Below are 22,642 nucleotides of genomic sequence, written 5' to 3'. Positions count from 1 at the left end.
ACCACAATTGTTGAAAAACACTTGTGGCCAGTAGTAAAAGGTATATTTCCCTTTCTTGGCAAAATGTAATTAAGAACTTAGAATAACATTTAGTCAAAAGTCTGCAGATTATCTTTATACAATGTGTAGATCCAAGGGTTGTAGTAAGTCTACAACCAACAACAGAAGTGAAAGAAAATATTTCCTGGCTTAATAGTCCTAATAACATAACACTTAAGATGTATTCCTAACATTTAGCTAAATATGATTTATAACAGAGAGATCTATAATAGATGTTCACTGTTTAACTTCAAGGAATCATTTAAGGAAGTATATTATATATATATATATACCTCTAAATTCCATAACTCTGAGATGTTGCCCATTTTCAGAGAATTTTATCGACTAATTCTACAAATTCACTTCAAATTAGTAAAAGTCTTTGAGACTTAAAATTTACTTCACGCCTTTGTTGTAATTTATCAGTATTTGTTTTAAAAGAAAAGATATTCTTAAATGCCTACCATCCTCAGTCCTTGGCTGCTGAGGGAACATGTAGTTTGTAAGCACCATTTTCTGGGTCTCTGAATCAGTCTCTTTTTGAAGAGGTATCAGGGGTTTGGACTAAGGAAAGAAAACAAATGTTTAATTTTCATTAAGTCTAAAGCAAATATATACCCAGCAATTCCTCTGAATAAGTACCATTTTTTCTGTAAGGTATTAATGTTTGTTATAAAAACAAATTTAAACATACATAATAAAATTTAAGCATTAATTTAAAACCTCATAAAAATCTCTAAAATTTAGTTTTTAATAAAGCAAAATCACACTGTCTTGCAATTATCACTGGTTATCAATAGTTTTAAAGATCTCATATCCATAGTCCAATAATTACTTAGCATAGTGATTTAATAAAGCTATAAAACAAGCCTTCCCATTTGATATTATTTTTCCTCTTGCAGCATTCCCCTTTGAAAAGATGCTTTTGTAGAAATGGCTTAGAAGGTTTATTCTAGTTATCTGCAGGTTTAATCTAGCTGAAAAGAGAGTACTCAAATAGTTAAGTTGTAACCTGCTTTTCTCTTGTCTCCATTAATTGCATCACAAATTACTCAGTGGTAGAATTAAGAAGCTCATTATTTTGGATCTCATTTTTTCTTAATATTTTTTCCTAATTGGTTATCGAGTAGTTTCAATTTACTTAATGTAACTAATACCTGTACCAGCCTTCCCACCTAATATCCTACTAATCCAAGTCTTGGCCGACTCCAGACAAGCAGGGAACTACCCAATCCTCCTCTGCTCTGCCACAGTATCAACTACTTTTTTGGACTTATTCTTGTGAAAACCTTGCAGCTAGCTATAATCTTACACCCATTCAAACATTCCCTCTGTGGCCCTCTCCTTGTTCCACAGTAAACGAACTGCTCTGCATCTCAGACATCATCTTCACTGAAAAGTTTCCTTGACCTCCTCAGATAATGGAAATGATAGATCTACTCCTTCCCCAAAGATAGGGCTTCCCTGAAGCCTTCTCAAATACAGGTTGCTTATTTTCCCACACCTCATACACGCTAGGTCAGGAGGTGCGTTAGTGCTTATAAATGCTATGAGATCATTACTTACCTCTCAAGTATAAACACCCACTCTTTTTAGGAATATAAACCTTGCCTCAACAATTCATCAATCGCTAACATTTAAAAAATAGTAATTTTATATTATCCATTTTAAGAAAATAATAAACCCATGAAATCACCTCCTAGAAAAAGTAATTAAGGTGATAGGCTGAACCATATAGTTCTTCCTGTGCCACAAAACTTCTGAATAAAGAAATTTTACAAATAAAAAAAAAAAAGGAATAAATCTATAATGGTATTTATGCCTTCAGGAGAAATTCTGAGAAACTCTTGGAGGTCAGAAATGAAAAGAATTAAGAAACCAAGAACATAGAAACCACGGTATAAAACAAAGTTGTGGGGGTGGGGAGAGGCTCATGGACACTTAGAACTGTACTATACATGCCTACGTGGATATACCAAAGGTACTGTAAACTCACCGTGTCCAACTGGAACTTAACATCTTCCCATAAACATACTTCTTTCTCTGTGGTTCCCTATCTTGGTTATGGTATCAATATCCATCTAGTCACTCAAGCAAAATCTCCGAGGCTCATCTCTACTTTGACTTCTTTTTTTCTCACATATATGCGCTCTTCAAATATTGTACTGATGTGACTTAAGTTATGCCTTAAATACGCCACTCTTCCTCAGTGTTGTTATCATTACTTTACTTCAAGCCAACATTTTCTGTTGCCTTAAGTATGGCAATGCCCTCTAATCGGTCTCCTCTGCCTTCATGCTTGGCACCACTCCCTGCTAAATCCATCTTTCATAATGCAGCCCAAAAAGACTTTCTAAAATATCAGTGTGACCATAGCATTTATCTGCTCATGTGTTACACTGGTTCCCCATCTTCTATATGAAGGTTTAAATGTATTACAGGATCACTTCTCTCTCTACAACTGATGACATATATGAATAACTGTTTATGTCTATAATGACCAAATACCCAATTTGCCTGGGACAGTCCCATTTTAAACATGCTGTTCTGACATAATTACCATAGAGCCACCTTTCACTATCAGAAGTGTCCTACCCTAGTATAGACAATAAATTACATAATCACCTTAATCACAGCAATTTTCCTCTGAGCCTGAACATGGCTTCAGAATCCTTAAAACAATCTTTCAGAAGCCATTCATAATTTATCAGAGCTGACATGCAAGATAAAAAATCTATTTACCATCCTTGAAATATAATGAAAGTTCCTTTGCATGTCATACAAAATCCTCTATGACTTGGTAGTCCCTGCCCATCCCTTTGGCCTCATTTCATACTCCTCAGTCTAACAAGTTATGCCCTAGTCACATGAACCATTTGTAAAGTTATCAAATATACTAGATTGCTTCACCAGTAAGTGCTTAGGCTCATGATATTCCTTTTAATATTCTTCCCCTTTCTTTGTTTAAATTCTATTACTCTTTGAGAAGTAATCGGGCATTGTAGGCATCTCCTCCTCTGGGAAATATGCTTTTACATCCCTAAGTTATGCTCCTCTTCTTTGATCCTGAAGCCCCGTCCTACCAAGTCTTTTATCACACTGTATTAAAATGACCTTCTTAACAGCCTTTATTAGCCCACCTTAGTTTGACTAGCACAAAGCATTTGTTCAATAAATGGTTCTTGAATGAGAATGGAGGAGTGAATAATCGATTGTTCTGTTCAAGCCTTCAGAGAGACTCATGAAAAATGTTATTGTATGTACTGCCTATATGTATATCCCCTACACAGTCAGTGAAATATTCAAGAGCAACTTATAATCATAATCAAACCAATTTAACATACCTTCTTTCCTATGCTTTGTTCTTTTACAGCAAAATGACTGCTTCATATTGTAAGGGATGTTTTTGTAGCTATGTTGGATGTGTTATACTATTTACTACTTTATTATTTTGTCAAACTAAGGAAAACACAAAGCTCCCATGACCACAATTTTTGTTTTAAAGTAATTAACAAATGAGGAGCAAGAGAATGACATAACACTGTAAATATGAAGAAGCTGTATTTATTACCACATAATTTCACTAAAATGAGTCATCTGGCAAAATATGCTGGCATTGATGTACCCACCATGGTGCTATTATACTAACAGTCTCAGAGTCCTCAGGATTGGGAGCTATGTCTCATTTACACTGTAGTAACTAAATGGCATAAGCCAAGGCCCAGCAAATGTTTTATAAATCCAGCTATAAAATTTAAAATCAAGTTCCAAATGTTAATATTCAATTAAGAGAGATTAGATAATTAAGAGTGCCATAGATGTATGAACTGACACATTTAATAGATGCGATTATCACTTGTGCTCAAGTTCTAATAAAAGCAAAGGTGTTATCATTTTAATATTTTCTTCCCTAATTTGCAGAACAAGTAAAAACTACAGTCTGCTTTCATAAGTGTGGACTGACATCAGCTTAAGGCTTTTAGAGTATAAATAAAAGTTAGATGGAAAGGGGTCGTCAGTTAAGAAGTTTGAAGAATCCTAAAATATGGACAAGTGAGTTTTCTTACTGTAGTACACATCATGGTTGTTAATATGATCCAAAAGAGGGACATAATACAGTCCCCCAAGTGAATTTGACTATGGAATTTATAAATATATCACACGACTAGTGTAGTCAAACCTTGTGAGAATATATCTTCAAATAAATTATTATAAATAATTGCTCAATCATTAATTTATGAAAAAGATCAGCAAACTGTACATTCAACTCTGCTAATCTTCTAATGCCTATGCCTATCAAGCTTTATTTTTCTTTATATCTCTGAAAGATTACATAGTTACTTGTTCATCTCTGTCTCTCATTAGAATATGAAGTCAATGAGAATGTAAGAACATTCTATTTGCTTTACCAATACATCTCCAGCTCTCAGAGCAGTTCGTGACCTACTGCAAGCTTTCATAAATGTTTATAAAATGAAGAAAAGTCCAAAGAATAACAACTCTTAATTCCTTAGAAACACTTCTGTAAGGTATGTGAAAGTGCTTCATTAGAAGTATAATTTAAATTAATTATCAAATTTCTATAGGTATATGCCATAGAGGATCACTCTAAAAACTAAAAAGAGTACTGTGTCTGATTTTTTAATCTCATATATGTATTTCCAGATTTGGGAGAAATTAGGTAAGTCCAACAGGATTTATTATTTATGAATTTACACATATTTCACAAAAATTATCTGTATCCAAATATTTTCTAAGATTTCCTTTATATAATATAGTTTACTTATATTCAGGAATATGACTGCTCTTAAATGATCCTATGTAAATTAGAATACATAATCATATAGCACAACTGGAATTCCAGTAATTTAGAAAATCAGAATGCCTACCTGATTATCTGAGAGCCACATAGCTGTCAATTGCTGTAGCTTTGTAAAGCTAAAGGGCAAATTCTTTAATCTGTGGGAAAAAATACAAACAAAAATTAAACTTTAAAATGAGAAATGTTAAAACATGAGAGTAAATCTAATGGTCTTCTAAACAGTGTTATATTATCGCGTATGAAAATAGGAGAAAAATAATTAGGGGAAAAAACCCAATACAGGTCTCTGAATAGGATATAAGGTAAAATATTATCCAGTTTTATAAGAATTTGCTTTTAAAATATAATTCTTTGATTGAACAAATTTGGCTGGGGAAAAATAATATAATAATCTCAAAAAATTATATTAAGAAAAAATATTAAATATGGAAAGATGTTAAATGAAAAAATCGAAAGACAAGGACAGATTAAGCAATGTCTCATAAAATTGTTTTGGATTGTTTTCTTGTATTTAGAGAGAATAAACTTATAGGAAATATTTGGTAATTGTTATAAAAATTGCACTGCTCTATATATTTCATTGTGAGCCAATACTTTCCTACTTGAGACTTTTAACATAATAATGAGTAAAAACCAAGTAATACAAATACTCATTAGAATGCTAAATTAGAATAAAATCTTATTTAAAATAGAATGTCTACGTAAACCTTCTGTCTTACGCTTATCTTCTCTTCTATACTTATCTTCCATGGCAATTTGCTGAAACCTAGAGCTCTAGTTTTGGGGTACAACGTAAGGGCCAAAACAAGGATTTAATTTTTTAAAAAAGGCAGTGGTACTTAAATAAAATGGAACAGGAGAAACATCCTAACTAGTCAGTAAGCTGGGTTTACATCAAAGCTCTATGTTAAAAGCTATGTGAGTCACCTTAAATCTGAACCTTAATTTTCTCCTCTATAAAATGGGAATACCTGTTGTACTATTTCATAGCATTGTTTTGAATACTTTCTAAGATACTATGGAAGCAAAATTTTAGAATGCTCTACAAACACTCTTTTACCATTACAGTAGTTCCCCCTTATCTGCGGGGGTATATATTCCGAGAAACCCCCAGTGGATGACTGAAACCAGAATAGTACCAAATCCTATTTTTTTCCTATACTTACATACATTTTCCTTTTAAAGGAAGCACTTCATGGCTTCTCTTTGGCACATCTGAATTGTCAGCATCACTACTCTTGTGATTCCGGGTCATCATTAACCAAAATAATGGTTCCTTGAACACAAGCACTGCAATACTTCAAGAGTTGATCTGATAACCAAGGGGGCTACTAAGTGATTAACAGGCAGGTAGCATATACAGTGTGGATATGCTGGACCAAGGGATGATTCACATCCATAAGTGGAACGGCTACTCAGAACAGTACACAATTGAATATTTATGAAATGTTTATTTCTGGAATTTCTCATTTAATATTTTCAGAGCACAAATGACTGCAGGTAACTGAAACTTCGGAAAGTGAAACCATCGATAAGGTGGGGTACTACTGCATTAGTATCTTTACCTCAGGAAAAAACTATAAACAATCTGTTCTTAAACACTGTTAAAATTTTGCAACCCTATTGATCTATTTGCTCTGCACCTTGGCTATGTTGTCCAAACAATGTGAGTGGGTGCCTAATGACACTTTTGCTCAGAAAAATAAAAGGAGCAGATTGGATTAAAAGCTGTTTTTCAAAAACGCTATTAATTAAGGTGAAGCTCTGACTTTTAGGAATAAAAAAGGTTGCTATAAAGGAGAGACTGAAGGTTGTATATATGAAGTCAACACAAAATGAACCATGACATAAATAACCACAGTATAATTAGCATCAGGTAAAATTAGATCATTCTTTCATATGAAAATTCAAGAAATAAAAATATATATGAAAAGAACATGCATTAGATTTGCTATTACATAAAAGGAAACTTTAATTTTATCCAATCAATGTGTTCTATGAACCAACTGATGAAGACATTATTACAAACCTATTGTCACTTAAGTTGATGACTTTTAATTTTTCCATATCACCCATTTCCTCAGGCAGTGTCTCAAGTTTATTGGAATGAAGAAACAGTACAGTTATATTTTTCCAGCTGCCAATCTGAAAGAGAAACATAAAAGTGGGTATTAAAAATTCATCCTACAGCTTAATGGACATAAGTAAAATATCATTTTTAAAAGTTATGAAAAACACTCTTCTCATTTATAAAAGAAATTATATTTTCCCTTTTCAATTATTAATTTTCATGAAGAAAAGCAGGTACCTCTTGTAAATCAATATAGCTAATAGTTACTCAGAAAATAAAAGGTTTAGTTACACAATTATTTCTGAAAGAAAATAAAACCACAGTAGATAGCTATAATAAATAGATAAAAATAAAAATTCAAAACAAATTTAAAATACAATACCTCCGGGGGTAACTGTTGTAAGTAATTATGATCTGCTGCAAAAGTTCTTATATTAGTAAGCTGCCCAACAGATGAAGGCAAAGCCTCGACTTCATTGAAGCTACAATCCAGTTCTTCTATTGATATTAACCTTTAATTAAGAAAACATACATTTAAAAAAATATTTCCTATGTATGATTCAAAACTTAGGAACACATGAACATTTAAACTTGACTTTAACAAAACTAGCAAAAATTCCATCTCCACTAAGATAAACTTCACCATGAAAAATCTGCCTGTTTTTATTACAAATGTACCCAACCTATAAACAATTGCTTATCTGAATGTTTATAAAATCTCCTTTAGATGCTATTTATGCAATTATCTGAAAATATATGACATGCTGAACTGAAAGTAAATTTTCTTGTTCTATTAATTCACAAAAATCTTACCCTCCTATAGAGTCTGGTAGAAACATTAATTGATTTTCATCTATTTTAAGAGTCGTTACATTCTTCAATGAACCTATTGAGGGAAGAAATAACACACAGTTTTCCAAGTCTGAACTAGAAGCAAATCGACCAACAGTCAATGGAGCACATATTATTACATTTGAAATGAATCATACAGAACTTCCTTAAGGAATCTATATAAAAGGGACACTACACCAACCCTATCACTCTTTATTCCCTTACCCTGTATTTTCAATTTTTACCTACATTATCCCTTCTTAACATTAGTGTATATTAATCTACTTAACCTCCACTAAAATGCAAGTTTCATAAGAGAAGGAACTTTTTGTCTGCTTTGTTCACTGCCGTAGTCCTGCTCCTTAAAACAATGTATGGCACAGTAAAAACACAAATACAAACTTGTGGTATCAATGGATTAAAGAAATGGTAATATGAAGGTAGTTTTCATAGGTATATAACAAACTGTTCTATGTATTCCATGTATACTAAATACTAAATACAATGAAGTTTAATTTAAAATTAAAAGTGCTGAATAAATTATTGTAGAATTTGTAAAATGTAACCTGAACTAAATCAAATACGTAATTCAACTGAAAAAAAAGCAAAAATAATGTTTGGTCTTTATATTTAAATATCATGAAGATGCCAAAATTTAAGTTTTTTGGTTCTTTAATCAAAAAAATTCAATTCCCTTAATGGATCATCAGACAAGCATCTAGACAAATACAGACTCTCACAGGATTTGCAAAAACTGGTCTGTTTTCTTGTCTTTGAGTATAAAATGAAGTAAGACTGAAAAAAGTTATCAGATAAGGGCTATGGTTCAATAATTAAACCAAGTTTAGATTAATTTACCTCTCTTTTATTAAAAAGTTTTTTACAGTGATAAAAATGACATTTCCTTAAAGAAAAATACAGTAATGTCAACAAAAGAATAAGTTATATTACTGATCACAGTAGAAAAAAATCAAATGAGATCTGTGATTGTAGCAGTACAGTAAAACTCTCATAACAAATCAAGCAATAGCAAAAAAATTCTCAGATTTTACATTAGTAAAAATTAATTATATGAATTAGGAAGCAATACAAACCAATAGTCTCAGGCAGTTGTTGAAGTGAATTGCTTGATAATAGGAGGTCCTGCAGGTTTTCACATGCCGAAATTCCTTCCTCAACCATTTCAATATTATTTTTAGAAACATCCAAATATGTGAGCTGTTTTAAACTACCGATAAACTATAAATAAAAAAAGGAAATCTAATGACTATCAGCAGTAATTTGTAAAAAGTTTAGGCAATAATCTAATATCAAGTTTTAACTTATAATTAAATGTTTATATGAGAAAAAAGACTCAGATTCTTTTAAAAAGCCATTAGTAATGTATTCAGTAATAAAGCTAAAAGCTCCTACTAATTTTAGCTCAGCACAGTGGCAATGGACACATACTTTTTTGGGTGAACTCAGCTATCCATCATCGGCTAGGGAGATAATACATACAGGGATTCTAACACAAAGTAAATTAGGATATAAAGTCAACTGCAACCACTGAGAAAGACATACTCCATGTATTAAAGAGAGACCATTTTATAAAAGTTAATAATGGAAATTTTTAATCAAGCATGTGTTGACAGTAAATATATATATAACTTGTTTCTAATGGTAATAATAATAAATATCCAACTTTTTACTAATTAAAAGTAATTCAAAAATGTACGATTCATAAAACTGCAAAAAATACAAAGCAATAAGTAAAGCTATTAAAAACTTGATTTACATACCCCTGGAATAAAAGTCAGTCTATTACCATCCATCCAAAATTCTTTCAATCCACTTAGTTGCTCAAGTACTTCAGGCTGTTTGGATAAAAAGGAAGAGGTGAGAATCCAACTATTTCCTTAAATGTCTTTATTTGGCAAATAATTCCCTGGAAATTTCTAATGATAACTTTTAGTTTGAAAATTTTTAAAAAGCGGAGGGGAACAGAGTGAGTACTCAAGCCTTTCTACCTTTTTAGTTATTATAACACTATTATTAAAGGAGAACTCAAAGACAGACATTCTCTAATAGTAGATTGCACAAAATGCATTTAAGCTTTTGGTTCCATAATAAGCTCAAGTATTTATATTAATAAAAAAATGAAAATAAGGACTATTGCTTTCAAGATTACAGTAAAAAGATACTGTCAACCATTATCTGTAAAAGATGAAGACTTTCAGAAAAAAGATGGAGGAAAAAACTGGACAACATACATCTTATATGTGTAACAAACAATAAGGAAAGTAAACCAAGCAATAATTACATGGTAAGCAAATTCTGTTATTTTAAACTCCCAGCAATTACATGGTAAAATATTATTTATAATGTGGTACTGAAGACCACAATATTAAAGAGTTGCAGTGGACCTTGATATTCAGGGAAAATTTGATCTTGGGTATTTGCTCTTGAAGGCTCTTCTGAATGTATCCTTCAAAAATATTTTTGTTACTCCATAAACCTGTGTCCGATCAATGACACTGTAACGGCATAGAGTACCAACATATCTAATCACCATAACAACATGAGTGATACATAAAAGGAATACCATTCGGATTTACTGTTAACATACAAATATAGGTAAGACTTATAGGTGCAGCTTAGATTAAAAGAAATTTTCTTTTGTGCTTTATCTGATTTAATTCTCGTGGTAAGTTTTCTATAAATGTATAATGTTAAAAGACCAAAATGGTCCAAAAACTAATGATTCTGAATGCTGCTCCGAGTCATAAAAATTAACAATGATTAAGAATTTTCAAAGTTAATATGGAAATAGATTAATACATATAAAATATTGATAAAGTAGAATAGCTAGAAAATTAAAGCACAGAATATGTATTTTTTCACAAGCAGTAAAACCTTCCACAACATACAATAAAAGCCATCAAAAACCATCTTCGATTAAAATATAATAAAGAATATGAGAGTATTTAAAAAAAAAATACGAGGTACCCAAAACTACCATGCTCCTCTGCTGACTTCAAGGGAAAAGCTAATCACCAATTTATTTATTTATTTATTTAATTGAAGAAATGATTTAAATTATTTTCTCCCCGTCTAGCTCTCTGATTATCTATTTATTTAGTGAGCAAATGTAAAATACATTATCCGTAGGGCAATCATGCAGCCGATAGTGCTGAAAAATTGTTCTTAAGACTATCGTTTAGAATCTACCACAATTAAAAAAAACAAACTTGTAAACATAATGTAAAAATTTTAATGATGATATCTGATTAATAAATTCTTCTTCAAAAATATATCTAGCTCATTTCCTGAGTTCTCTTGGAATGATGACTAACGCCAAAAAACTGCTTACATACTTTTTCTTTTTCATTCGGCATCAAAGTATATGTTATACACAAGGCAAAAACACAGTCTAAAGGTCTCACTACCAACTCAAAAAAAAATTTAAGAGTTGTTTCAATCAGTGTTTTTCCTTTAGCTATTAAGTAAAATTATAGAGAAGAATTTTATCATTGAATAAATTCCTAAGCAATAACCCCAGGAGTTATTTTTGACTCACAAGTAGTACTTCTCTGATGGATTTTAGTCTGATTTTTCCTTATGACCTCTTGAACTTAGTTATTTTTTTCCATGGGTTTCTCATTAATTTAACATTTTACCCTCACTCCTCTCAGATCTTTCTATCTGGTTAAATTGCTCTGTTAAGAACTTTTATATCTTGTCTCTCAAAAATGTGTATATCTCTTTACCCAACCTATACTTTAAAATGCAGAGAATACATTAGTTTTCACATTTCGTTCATGATGATATATAAGACTTGGATAGTGAGATTGGTGAGAACTTACCACTTCTGTGAATTCATTACTTCCCAAATCCAGTCTTTCCAGTTGGGTCAGTCTATTCATGGTTCTGTGCACAATGGATTAATAAAGAATTAAGTAGACAAAAATATCAATTACATGGAAGCTTCAAAATTAACAGTGTAAAACATTCTCCTGTAATGTCTAATGTATTGGCTTTCACGTTGACAAAATAAAAATAAATTTCTACGAAAAGAAGCCATCATACGGTTATGCCTTGCTTAACAATGGGGACATGTTCCAAGAAATGCATCGTTAGGTGATTTCCTTGTTTGAACATCACAGAGTGCACTTCCAACACCTAGATGGTTCAGCCTACTACACACTTCGGCTATATGGCACAGCTTAGGCTACAGCGTGTTACTGTACTGAATACTGTAGGCAACTGTACTACAATGGTAAGTATTTGTATATCTAAACATATCTAAACACAGAAAAGTGAGAAAATACAGTACAAAAAATAAAGTCTGTGCACATATATGTGCATATTCCACTATCTCTGGAAATTTAACATATTACAAGTAGTGAGTAAAATAAAAACTCACTTAAAATGTTTTTCTGGCTTTTCAGTGAAAAAAATATAACACATATCATAATTGTAATGTCACTATATTACTGACCTAACATTAGAGGAAGCTAATTTTCCCCAACCCTTTCATTTTAAATATACCATTCTATCAACGCCAATTTAATTCATCTCACACCAATTTCAATTTTTCTCAAAGCTGATTTAACTTAGATTTATTGAGTGTCTGTTCTCAGGTACTATGAGGTACTATAATTGCACTTTCCTTACTCAAATCTCTTTGTCCAGAAAACTCATGTCAGTTCTAGTATGCTTTATAACAAAACAAAAGGTGTTTCCAAGATCTTTCTCAAGAAATATCAGATGCTATGATATTTAATTCCCAGGTTTATGCTATATCAGGTGGACATTTCAGAAAAGTAAAGAGGGCTGTGAGGAGGGGAGAAGACTGAAAGAAGAAAACATAATCTTATTTTTCTTAATGTAATATTCGTATGACAAGATAAAGAGAAAATTCATATCTAGTGATTAAACACTGTATCAACAAGGGTAAGTTATAGAAGAGGGTACGAAAAAGAAAAACAATGTATCAGAAAAATTCAATTACAAATAACACTCTTAGAAAGTTAAATTTTAAAACTGATTTAGGAAAATGTGAATGACACATATATGCAATAAAAAAGGAAATATCTTGTAGAGTTTGAAAAAAGCATCTCCATCTCAACTCACTGTAGCTTAATACTGGCAACTTTGATCCTACTCATATGCCTCACAAATTTAAGACACAAAATTTCATTTTTTTCATTTTCCTTTCATCTTCAAGTCTTTTTATTTAAGACCCAGTTTTCTACTTCAAGGAGATAGTAGAAACAATATCCTTCAAATTTCTTCTTGTTTACCTCTAAAATTCTTTTGTATTTCACTCATTTTTATCATCTCCTATCTCAGAGGAAAAATACACATCCTTTGTGTGCTTCATACTGTGCCCTCCAGTATTAAGATGGCATTAAATTTCACTTTACATATCTAAAAACAGCTTTCCCACTGCTCTAACCTTTGATCATAAAAAGGTTCACTCACATAGCTGAATGCACATGACTTTATACTTTGTGAAGTCTCGAAGTTTTTAATCTTAAGTTTTAAAAAGCAGGAAAGAATATTTGCAAATTTGAAATTAAAGAGTTAAAATAATTAGTTACAATAAGTAAATTACTTATAAAATCAGATAGACTATATTAATTGTAGGCTATTTCAGTAAACAATTTACATTTTGGTTATTCAAATCTCTTAAAAAAGTCAAGTTTTGAGCTAAAGAGTCATCACTGCCAGTATCAAATCTGTAAAATATTTAAACCTTTTGAATTTTATATGGATAATTCCATTTTAACTAATACTCACAACCATCACTATAAACTTTGATCATTCCTAACTGAACCATTACTCAGCTAATACAAAATGTCTTTCAGAAATCAAAACTAGATACCTCTTTGCCCTTAAAGATTTACAGTCAAGCGCTGAGGAGGGGAGAATACAAGTGCATGTGCACATGGTATATATGTTGGTCAGGTAAGAGAGTGAAATGTATAAAAAAAATTAGACTAATGTGGTAAATATCATAATACATATAAATAAGATGCCATAGAAGTTGAGTAAACAGAACAACTAACTCCTAGGGAACTGAGATGCTTCCCTGAAGAGGTAACAAATAACTTGATAATTACAACCAGAGTCAGCACACTTTTCAGTATAGGGCCAGAGAGTAAATATATTAGCCTTTGCATATAATCTGTTACAACTACTCTACTCTAACACTGTGGAGTAAAAGCAGCCATAGAAAATATGTAAATGAATAAATGTGGTGCTACTGAAACTTTACTTACAAAAATAGGCAGTGGGTGAGCCAAATTTAACCACAGACTATAGTCTGACAATGCTCAACTGTAAAAAATGTAGCAATGAACTCAAGGTGTTTTAAGACATTTTTTCAATAAATGGACACAAACTACAAAGTGCAATTTGAGTTTGTAGATCTGTTTTAGTTTTATCTTGGACTTCCATCTCCTCTGGTTGCTAGCTTACCAACAGGGGGCCCTCCACTCCATTTCTAATATACCATAGACGACAAAACCAGACAAGCCCTTAGAACTATAGTTAACAGAATGCACATGAAGACCCTTTGGATCTCTCTAATGTGTACTCTGTAAGAGCTCTAGTAATGAACTGAGACCTTTATTTGGGACTCATGGGCTTTATATACTTATTATTTTGACTTTGGAACTCATAAGTCTGAGTTCCAAAGAGCTGTGAAATTATTATTAAACATCAAACACAGATACATGGATTTTTATATCGAACACCATGAATGTCTTTTAAAATAATTTGCATTCATATTTTTGATATTAAAAAGTTAACATTGCTGATCGCGTAAGCTAAGCAGGGTCAGGCCTGGTTAGTACTTGGATGGGAGACCACCTAGGAAGACCAGGTGCTGCAGGTGTTAAATAAACAAACAAACAAACAAATAAATAAAAATTAACATTTCTTTAATGACTTAAGAATTAAAAATTATAAACTAAATTTTAGAAAGGATAACACCTTTACTTACTTTGGCAACATTTTCAACTGGTTTTCTCTAAGTTCTAATATCTGGAGTTTAATCAATCTGCAAAACAAAGAAAACAAATCAAGCATCTATGACAAAGACAAGGAATTTTAATAATAAGTTAACGTCATACTCTAAAATTTTAAAGCAACCAATATTTACTGTGTAATTACAATGTGGGAATACTGTATTTAAAATTATACAGGAATACAAAGTAATACAAAGGAAGAAAATATTTTTGCTCAGAATCAGTTGGGGTGGGGGCAGAGTAAACACTTCCAGACATATTCAAAGAACAAAATGATTGTCCCTAAATTTCAAACCCACAGCACTTCATGCCTCTTTGCGAAAATACCTCCCAAAATTATTAGTCATTAATAGATTGAAGAATAATAATCCAACTGTACAGGAAAACATAAAGGAACACAAAGAGACACACGGAAAAGGAAAAATCCTCTGGCACTTCAGTGATGCACATTCCAGTAAGTTCAGAGGAAAAATGAGCAGATGGTACGAAGGTAACTAATGCTACAACAGCAATCATATTACAATATATAAATGTATCAAATCAATGCTGTTTACCTTTAACTTACACAATGTTAAGTGTCAAATATATTTCAATAAAAAATAAAAAGTGGTCCAAATGCCAGATACAGAAGAGAAATCTGACAAGTACATGAGTTCTATATATGTATATACATATATATGTGTATATGTATATATATACTACATGCATATAAATATATAAAGTATGATAATGTAGCTTCCATAAGACAGTCATTAGGCTGCAAAAATGCCCAGAATTCTTTTTTCTTATTGAAACATAATTGACATTATTATTCAGGTGTACAACATAATGATTTGATATTTGTATATACTGCGAAATGACCACCAGAATAAGTCTAGTTAACATCCATCACCATACATAATAAAAATTTTTTTGATAACTTTTAAGATATAATTTCAAATATACAATACAGCATTATTAACTATAGTCACCATGCTGTACATTATGTCACCATGACTTACTTATTTTGTAACTGAAGTTTGTACCTTTTTACCACCTTCATCCATTTAATCCACCCTCACCTTCCACACACACCTCACACATATCCCTGGCAACCACCAATCAATCTGTTCTCTGTATCTATGAGCTTGGGATTTTTGTTTTGTTTTGTTTTAAGATTCCACATGTAAGTGAGACCATATGGTATTTGTCTTTATTTTTAGACAAAAAGATGACTATAAAATTAGCATGTAGTTAGATAGCACTTCCTCTAGCAATTAATTTAAATACAATAATAATTTGATACCTAGTACTGCTTCATTTATTGATTCATCTTTTCATTTAAAAGCATTACTCAGGGACTATGACAAGAACTGTTCTCGTTCAGATTTGCAGGCGTTGGGGTGGGAGGGAAGAGCAATAAGGTGGACCCCAGAAACGCATTTTCATTTCTTCAGAATTCTGATTTTAGTGAAGAGAGATACACCAATAATTAGATAATTTTCAAATGTGCTGACTAAAGCATTACTTTTTTCGAATATACGGAAATTACCCTCCCTATTTAAACTCTCTAGTTTTTGCATACTTTAAAAACCAATTCGAGACTTAAATTACTTTTTCCTTTTAAATTTTCACTGCTTATTTACTTGGAAAAATAAATTCAAAGTCAAAATAACAAGCTCTGAAGAACTATAAACATAATTACAAAAGAAGAGCCTATGAAACTGTAATTAATAGTATTACTGAAGCAACTTACAGTTTTTTAAACTTTAAAAGAGGTAGGTAACAAGAAAAGGTTTTAGAAGAAGCTATAATTTACCTGCCAAAATTAGCTGGCAAGAACTCAAGAAAAGCGTCATTCAGATATAACTGGGTTAGGTTTAACAGCTGAGAAAATCCATCGGGAAGCCTATATAAAATATACCAAAATTTAAATTAAATTCACACACACAATTTGTCTCATTAAAATATCTAAGAATTTGTCTAACCAACACACACATTCTTAACACATAACAGTCACCTCTTTACTAAGTAATTCTCAAATTGAAATTTGCCTTTTGTATCAATGAGCCATAATACACAGAAATGCATTTAGAAGACATAACTATGACATCCTCAGGAACTACTGAAATTCGCCTTATCTAACATTGATCCAAAGGACTAGAAAAGAAATTCTAAACCTTGACAATATTTACTTTGGGGTCTGAATAATTCTTTGTTATGAGGAGGGTATCTTCTGCATTGTTGGACATTTAGCAACTCTGGCCTCTACGTGCTAAAAGCAAGTAGAGTAGCACCACCTACATCACAGGCTGTGAAAAACCAAAAATGTCTCCAGCATTTATTTACCAAATAAACTTTGAGGGTAAAATAGTCTCCATTTGAGAAACATCGGTTTAGATAATTTTCAATGTCAACATCTGGACCCTAAATAATCAAATAAAGACTGTATAATTTTATAATGAGGATAAGATAAAAAATTGAAAGACATTTTAAGGCCATCTAAAAACCTATAAGTATTGGCTTTACTTTTTTTCCCCTCTGACTTATGCAACAAATTACAGATCTAGAACTTGATGCTATAGCAATATTTTCAGATGAAGATATAACAACATCAGTACGTTTGTCCCATATTTTATCAAGTGCAAACTTTTCCTGTAGTAAGGCACATCAATGACTTTCTTTCTCCCCTATGACACATTCCTCTGTCTTCCATGGCAAGTGAAGCAATGCTATGTTTAGAAAAACTCATTAAATACAGTATTATAATATGTGAAAGCTGGTTTCGACTTAGCTATACTAAGTTGTTTAACTCTATTCATCTTTTGCTTCACTGCTTCACTTTCTCAAAGTTTAACACCTTTGGTACCAGGAAAATGTTCTGTTTATAGCCATACACCTCTGGTATATGGTGTATCCAACTACATAGTTCTTCCTTCTTTATTGTTTTTCCCTTCTTGACCTTTCGGTTTCTTATTTCAAATATTATTTCTTTTATTCCAATATTTTCAAAAGTTTAAGCATGTCACACATTTGATTTGCAAGTGAAGACTTTCTTGTGCAAGTAACAATGAATGAGGAGACCTGGATTTTAGTATCATTTTTGACATTAACTACCTGTGAGACCTGGAGCAAAACACTTGCATTATCTGTCTGGATGTCAAATTTACTTCTGCAAAATATGGGGTTAGAAAGATTATTTAAAAGATTGCTTTTAAATCTAAAACTGAAATTTTATATAGAAAGTAATATTCTTTTACTATTTCATAGCTGTAATATTCTACTACCATTCATAGTTTCATAGTTATTCACAAAAGAAATATAATTCAACAAAGAACAACTTACTTGGAAATAGGGTTTACACTGGCTTCCACAATTGTTAAAACTTTACAATTTTTTATATTTTCTGGAAACTCTTGTATTCCTAAAAAATGAACAAATAATTAATGATCAAATGTAAAGAATTTATTACAGAGGACAAAATAATAGCAATATTAATACTTGTATACCTTGCAGAATGGAAATTTACGAACTAGGCAGGATCTACATAAACTGACACCACTAATGTACACCAAACAGAACTACTTCCACAATTTTTTCCTTGCATCTTTTGTTCACTGGCCTCTTTATAAGTGCTAATTATCTTGATTAGTTTTACTCTCCTTTCCTTCTCTTAGCTTTTCTAAAAATTAGTGCTTTCTGTGATGATGTTGAGGACACAAAACATAGGATTCTGTCTGTCTCTCACATAAAAAGAGGCATACTTTTGTAATTCTGGGCTCCAGATTGAGCTGGCCCCTAATATATATATATAACGACAAAGCTGAAGATAGGTGAAAAATCTACATCACATATGCCAGTGGCTATGTCTGAAGGCAGTTGCTGACCAATATTTTTTTAAATATCAGAAAAAAGTTGCGATAAGTCAAATAACAGCAAAATTTCTAAGCACTTAATTTTTATTTCTACAACTTGTCTCAACGAAAATATAGTAACAGTAATTTGTCAACAAGCAACAATCTATACACCAACTTTAAGTAGCATTGTTGTAATCTAAAGAAATGCCAATTAATAACTTTTTATATATATTCCGAAACTTCTGTGTTTTTAAGACGCATTCCTCCACTAACATCCTATGATTATTCAAGAGTTGACACTAGAAGATCATTTAAGCCTCTTCCAATTTCACTTAGATTTCTAAGTAAGCAAGTTCACCACAATGCCAAGTATAGAATTTCAGGTGATTAAAAGTAAGTAATGCAAAATCACTAACTGGCAAATGCAGCAATAACTGTTCAGTCAAAACTCATCAATGAATGCTAAAATTAGTGGGTAAAAAAATGTTGAGAAACAGATTAGTATGGTTTCAAAGTTTCACATCCAAACGATACTATTAAGAGGGAAAAGGTAACTTTACAGAGAATTCTCACAGGAACTATAACCTTAAATTGCTTTAAAGTTAGCATCACCAGTCAACATCATTATCACGTAACACCTAACCTGAGATGCACTGAGAAGGGATCCAATATTTTATTCTTGCCAAAAACACAGAACCTTAATTTAATCACAAGTGATCATTAAATGAACCCAAACACGAGAAATTCTAACTGTCCAGTAATCTTCAAAACCGTCGAGGTAAAAAACAAACAAAAAACAAAACAAACAAACAAAAACGAAGGAAGAATGAAGAACTACCTACATAAGAAGAGACCCAGGAGACCTGACTGTGGTGAATATCTAAACCTCCGCTTGCTCTTCTTCCTCTTCTTCCTCCTCCCACTACACATACACGTGAACTGGGAAAATCTGAATAAGACTGGGGGACTGTATCAATGTCAGTATCTATATTGTTCTGTAATATTGCAAAATGCTACCATTAAGAAACTAGGTAACAGGTACATAGGACCGTACATAGGACCACGCTATAACTTTTCTTATAACTGCATATGAATCTATAATTATCTCAATAAAAATTTAAAAAGTATGTCTCAATGATTCCTTAAGGGTTTATTGTTATTAAAAATTCAATTTCTCTAACAGTTTCAAGATAATTCATTTTTAAAAATTTCAGTTTTAGGAACTTTTACATTTGCTGAAATTTTGTGGCATTCACGTAAATCTTCAAATCAGGAACTATAAACACTGACGGTTACAAATGATATTAAGACATTGTTGTTAGCTGTTATTTTTTCTTAAGTGTGAAAATAGTAAAGTAGTTTCATCTTGAAATACTCATGTATGAACGGTTATCTGTGATTTGCTTTAAAATAATCAGAGGTGGCAAAGTAGGAGGCATAGATGAAACTACAACATATTGGGTAAATGTTGAAGCTGGTTAATAGGTATATCAGGTTTATTATATTATTCTCTCTACTTATACAAATGCTTGAAATATTCCACTATAAAAGATTACCACTTTTCAGTCACTATGAACACAGTCAGAGATAATAGCGATAACATTATTAAAAGAAAAGGACTTTAAAACAGCTATTGCTCTTAAATGGAACAAAATGAACATGATCGGGAGGAAAAGGTTAAATGTAAAAAATAAAGGGAAACTTTACAAATGAAAAATACAATATCCAAATGAAAAATGCGTGGGACAGGATTAAAATAAGATTAGATACTGTAGGAAAAAAGTTCAGCTAGCCAGAAGACATGGCAACAGGAACTAGCCAATCTGAAGCATAGGGGGAAAACAGAATTTTAAAATGTGAACAAAACCCAGTGATACATGAGACAATATCAATTACTAATATACATTAGTATTTTTACCTATCTTTAGAAGGTTGTTTACCAGTCACCAGTAAGAATACAAGCTCTTTGAGGGGAGAACCTTTACCTCTTTTGTTCGCTAATGGACTAGGACATGGCCCACAGTTATCAATGTCACCAGATATCTCCAAATTCCTTTCCAGGGTAGCAATACCAATTTTCATACTACAAAACCTGTGTATACATATTGTTGACATCCGATGTCTTTACTTTTCGCTAATTAAAGGGGCTGAACTTCACCAGGAATAGAAATATAAAATCAGATATTTTTCTGATATTTTCTAGTGATATGGAATATATTTTCATATATTTACTAATAATTTTTATTTTTCCTTTGTATTCACTGTTTACTGCAATTTCCAATTTACTACAATTACTTATAAGCATTCTTTAGAAATATCAGTTTATCAAATGTTTTCTCACAGCCTGTCATTTATTATTATTTAAATATTTTGTCATGTAGAAATTGTTTATTGTTGTGCTTTTTATATGTTAAATCTTTTCTACCCCAGTCATAAAAATATTCTACTGTATTTTCTAATAATTGTAATTTTTTCAAATTACTGTCCTTGATCCATTTGCAATTTTAGTATATACTGTAAAGTAACCCTGTATTTTTACTATATCTCATATAAAAACATTGTGCTAACACTAATTAACTCTTCATTTTCTTTAACCCATTGATTTGCAGAGGTATCTCTACAAATTCCAAATTCTCACGTTATATTTCTGGACACTCTCTTCTGTTACTCTTCTACTGATCTATTCCATAGTTTCATGCTTTTCTTCCATTTGGTTCATACTGAACAGTTTCTGTTAAATTCTTTTCTAAGTATGTGGGACAGACTGATTCTATTAATGGCCTCACTTCCTATACAGCTTTCTGCAGTGTGATGTTCCAGCTATTCCCATCAAAATGTGAAGTACAATCTCCCTAATCCTGATTCTGGACTCAGCCATCTGTTCTGCTTTGCCCAATGAAACAGCAGAGTTGATGAAATCAAGTGTTCAAAAATGCCCTGGCTAATTTCCACTAGCTCTCAGGTTCCTCTTACTGTCTTGTGCGAACATGCCTACTATGCCTGGGCTAGCCTGATGGAGGATGAGATCTCCAGCAGAGTCATTCCTGTCATCCCAGCAGAGCGTTCCCAGAACTTCGATTTAAAGTTTTTATCTAGTTTTATTATTGAAGTTTATCTTCCTTATAAACTGAGTTGCATACTTTCCCCCTTTCTATAATCTCTAGAACAGTTTTTATAAATGAGGGATTACTCCAGTCCATGAAGGTTTAGTAAAACTTGTCCCTAAAAAGTATGCCTGGTAGGTTTTTGACTACTAATTAGATTTAATATTGTATTCATTGGTCTTTTCAGTTTTCTACTTCTTACTGATTTTGGAAATTTATTTTTTACTTCATCTAAATTTTAAAATTTAGTGAATTTATAGCATTCATTCTTTTTCCTTTGAATGAAAAGTCAGTTTCAAATAAAATGATGGTAATAGGGATGTGAGAGAGATTGCTTTTAGAGGTATGTGGAACAGAGGAATTTTTTAATGGTAAAAATAAAAACTTGGCACCCCTATTACAAGTCCCCAAATTAGAATCATTGATTTACAAAGCACTCCTTTACCTGGACATTTAACACTTCAATTACACATTTTAGGGCATTTATACAATGAATTAATTACTTCATAGTAGCTGTGTGCTTCTTAGATTACTGCTAACAGACTGACTCAATTCTCTAGTCAAGCACATACAACTAGTAAATTGTACCTTTGCTCAACAAACATTTGCTAAATTTGACTTACCTACTGCTAAGAACATCTATATCTCTACACTAATTTTCTTTCTCTTTTCTCTCATTCATTTACATACAAAATATTTAAAGTTACTAAATCTTGTCCTTCAGGAATTAAATTGTTCTCAATCCCTTCAACTGATAATTTGTCTCAAGTGAGAATTCTATTGAAGCTATAACTCTTAGTACAATAAAATAACAGCTCTTTGCTAAATTGGCTGTATTTTTTTAATGACAGCATAACCTTATGTTGAGTGTAAGACTAAATTGTTAGATTTTCTCAAAGTTTTTGTTTCACCTTCAACTTGAG

At 31.7% G+C, this 22,642-nt stretch overlaps 1 protein-coding gene across 5 annotated transcripts in view; it reads right to left on the bottom strand.

The window, feature by feature from the left end:
- The window catches only part of ERBIN (erbb2 interacting protein), a 93,584-nt gene that overhangs the window by 24,731 nt on the left and 46,211 nt on the right, over positions 1-22,642 (bottom strand). For all 5 annotated transcript variants that reach the window (XM_025047671.1, XM_006913090.2, XM_006913091.2 and 2 more), the window contains exons 5-15: positions 18,104-18,182; positions 16,578-16,667; positions 14,755-14,811; positions 11,609-11,672; positions 9,545-9,619; positions 8,858-9,002; positions 7,746-7,818; positions 7,315-7,444; positions 6,891-7,006; positions 4,929-4,998; positions 504-603 (exon numbers count right to left, since the gene is read on the bottom strand). In XM_025047671.1, coding sequence (XP_024903439.1) covers positions 504-603; positions 4,929-4,998; positions 6,891-7,006; positions 7,315-7,444; positions 7,746-7,818; positions 8,858-9,002; positions 9,545-9,619; positions 11,609-11,672; positions 14,755-14,811; positions 16,578-16,667; positions 18,104-18,182 — 999 coding nt within the window. The remainder of the gene's footprint in view (positions 1-503; positions 604-4,928; positions 4,999-6,890; positions 7,007-7,314; positions 7,445-7,745; positions 7,819-8,857; positions 9,003-9,544; positions 9,620-11,608; positions 11,673-14,754; positions 14,812-16,577; positions 16,668-18,103; positions 18,183-22,642) is intronic.

The sequence above is a fragment of the Pteropus alecto genome, unplaced genomic scaffold (genome assembly GCF_000325575.1).
Source record: "Pteropus alecto unplaced genomic scaffold, ASM32557v1 scaffold20, whole genome shotgun sequence".
NCBI classification, from domain to species: Eukaryota; Metazoa; Chordata; class Mammalia; order Chiroptera; family Pteropodidae; genus Pteropus; species Pteropus alecto.
Note: the sequence above shows the minus strand (reverse complement) of the source record. Positions and strands in the feature narration are given on the sequence as shown.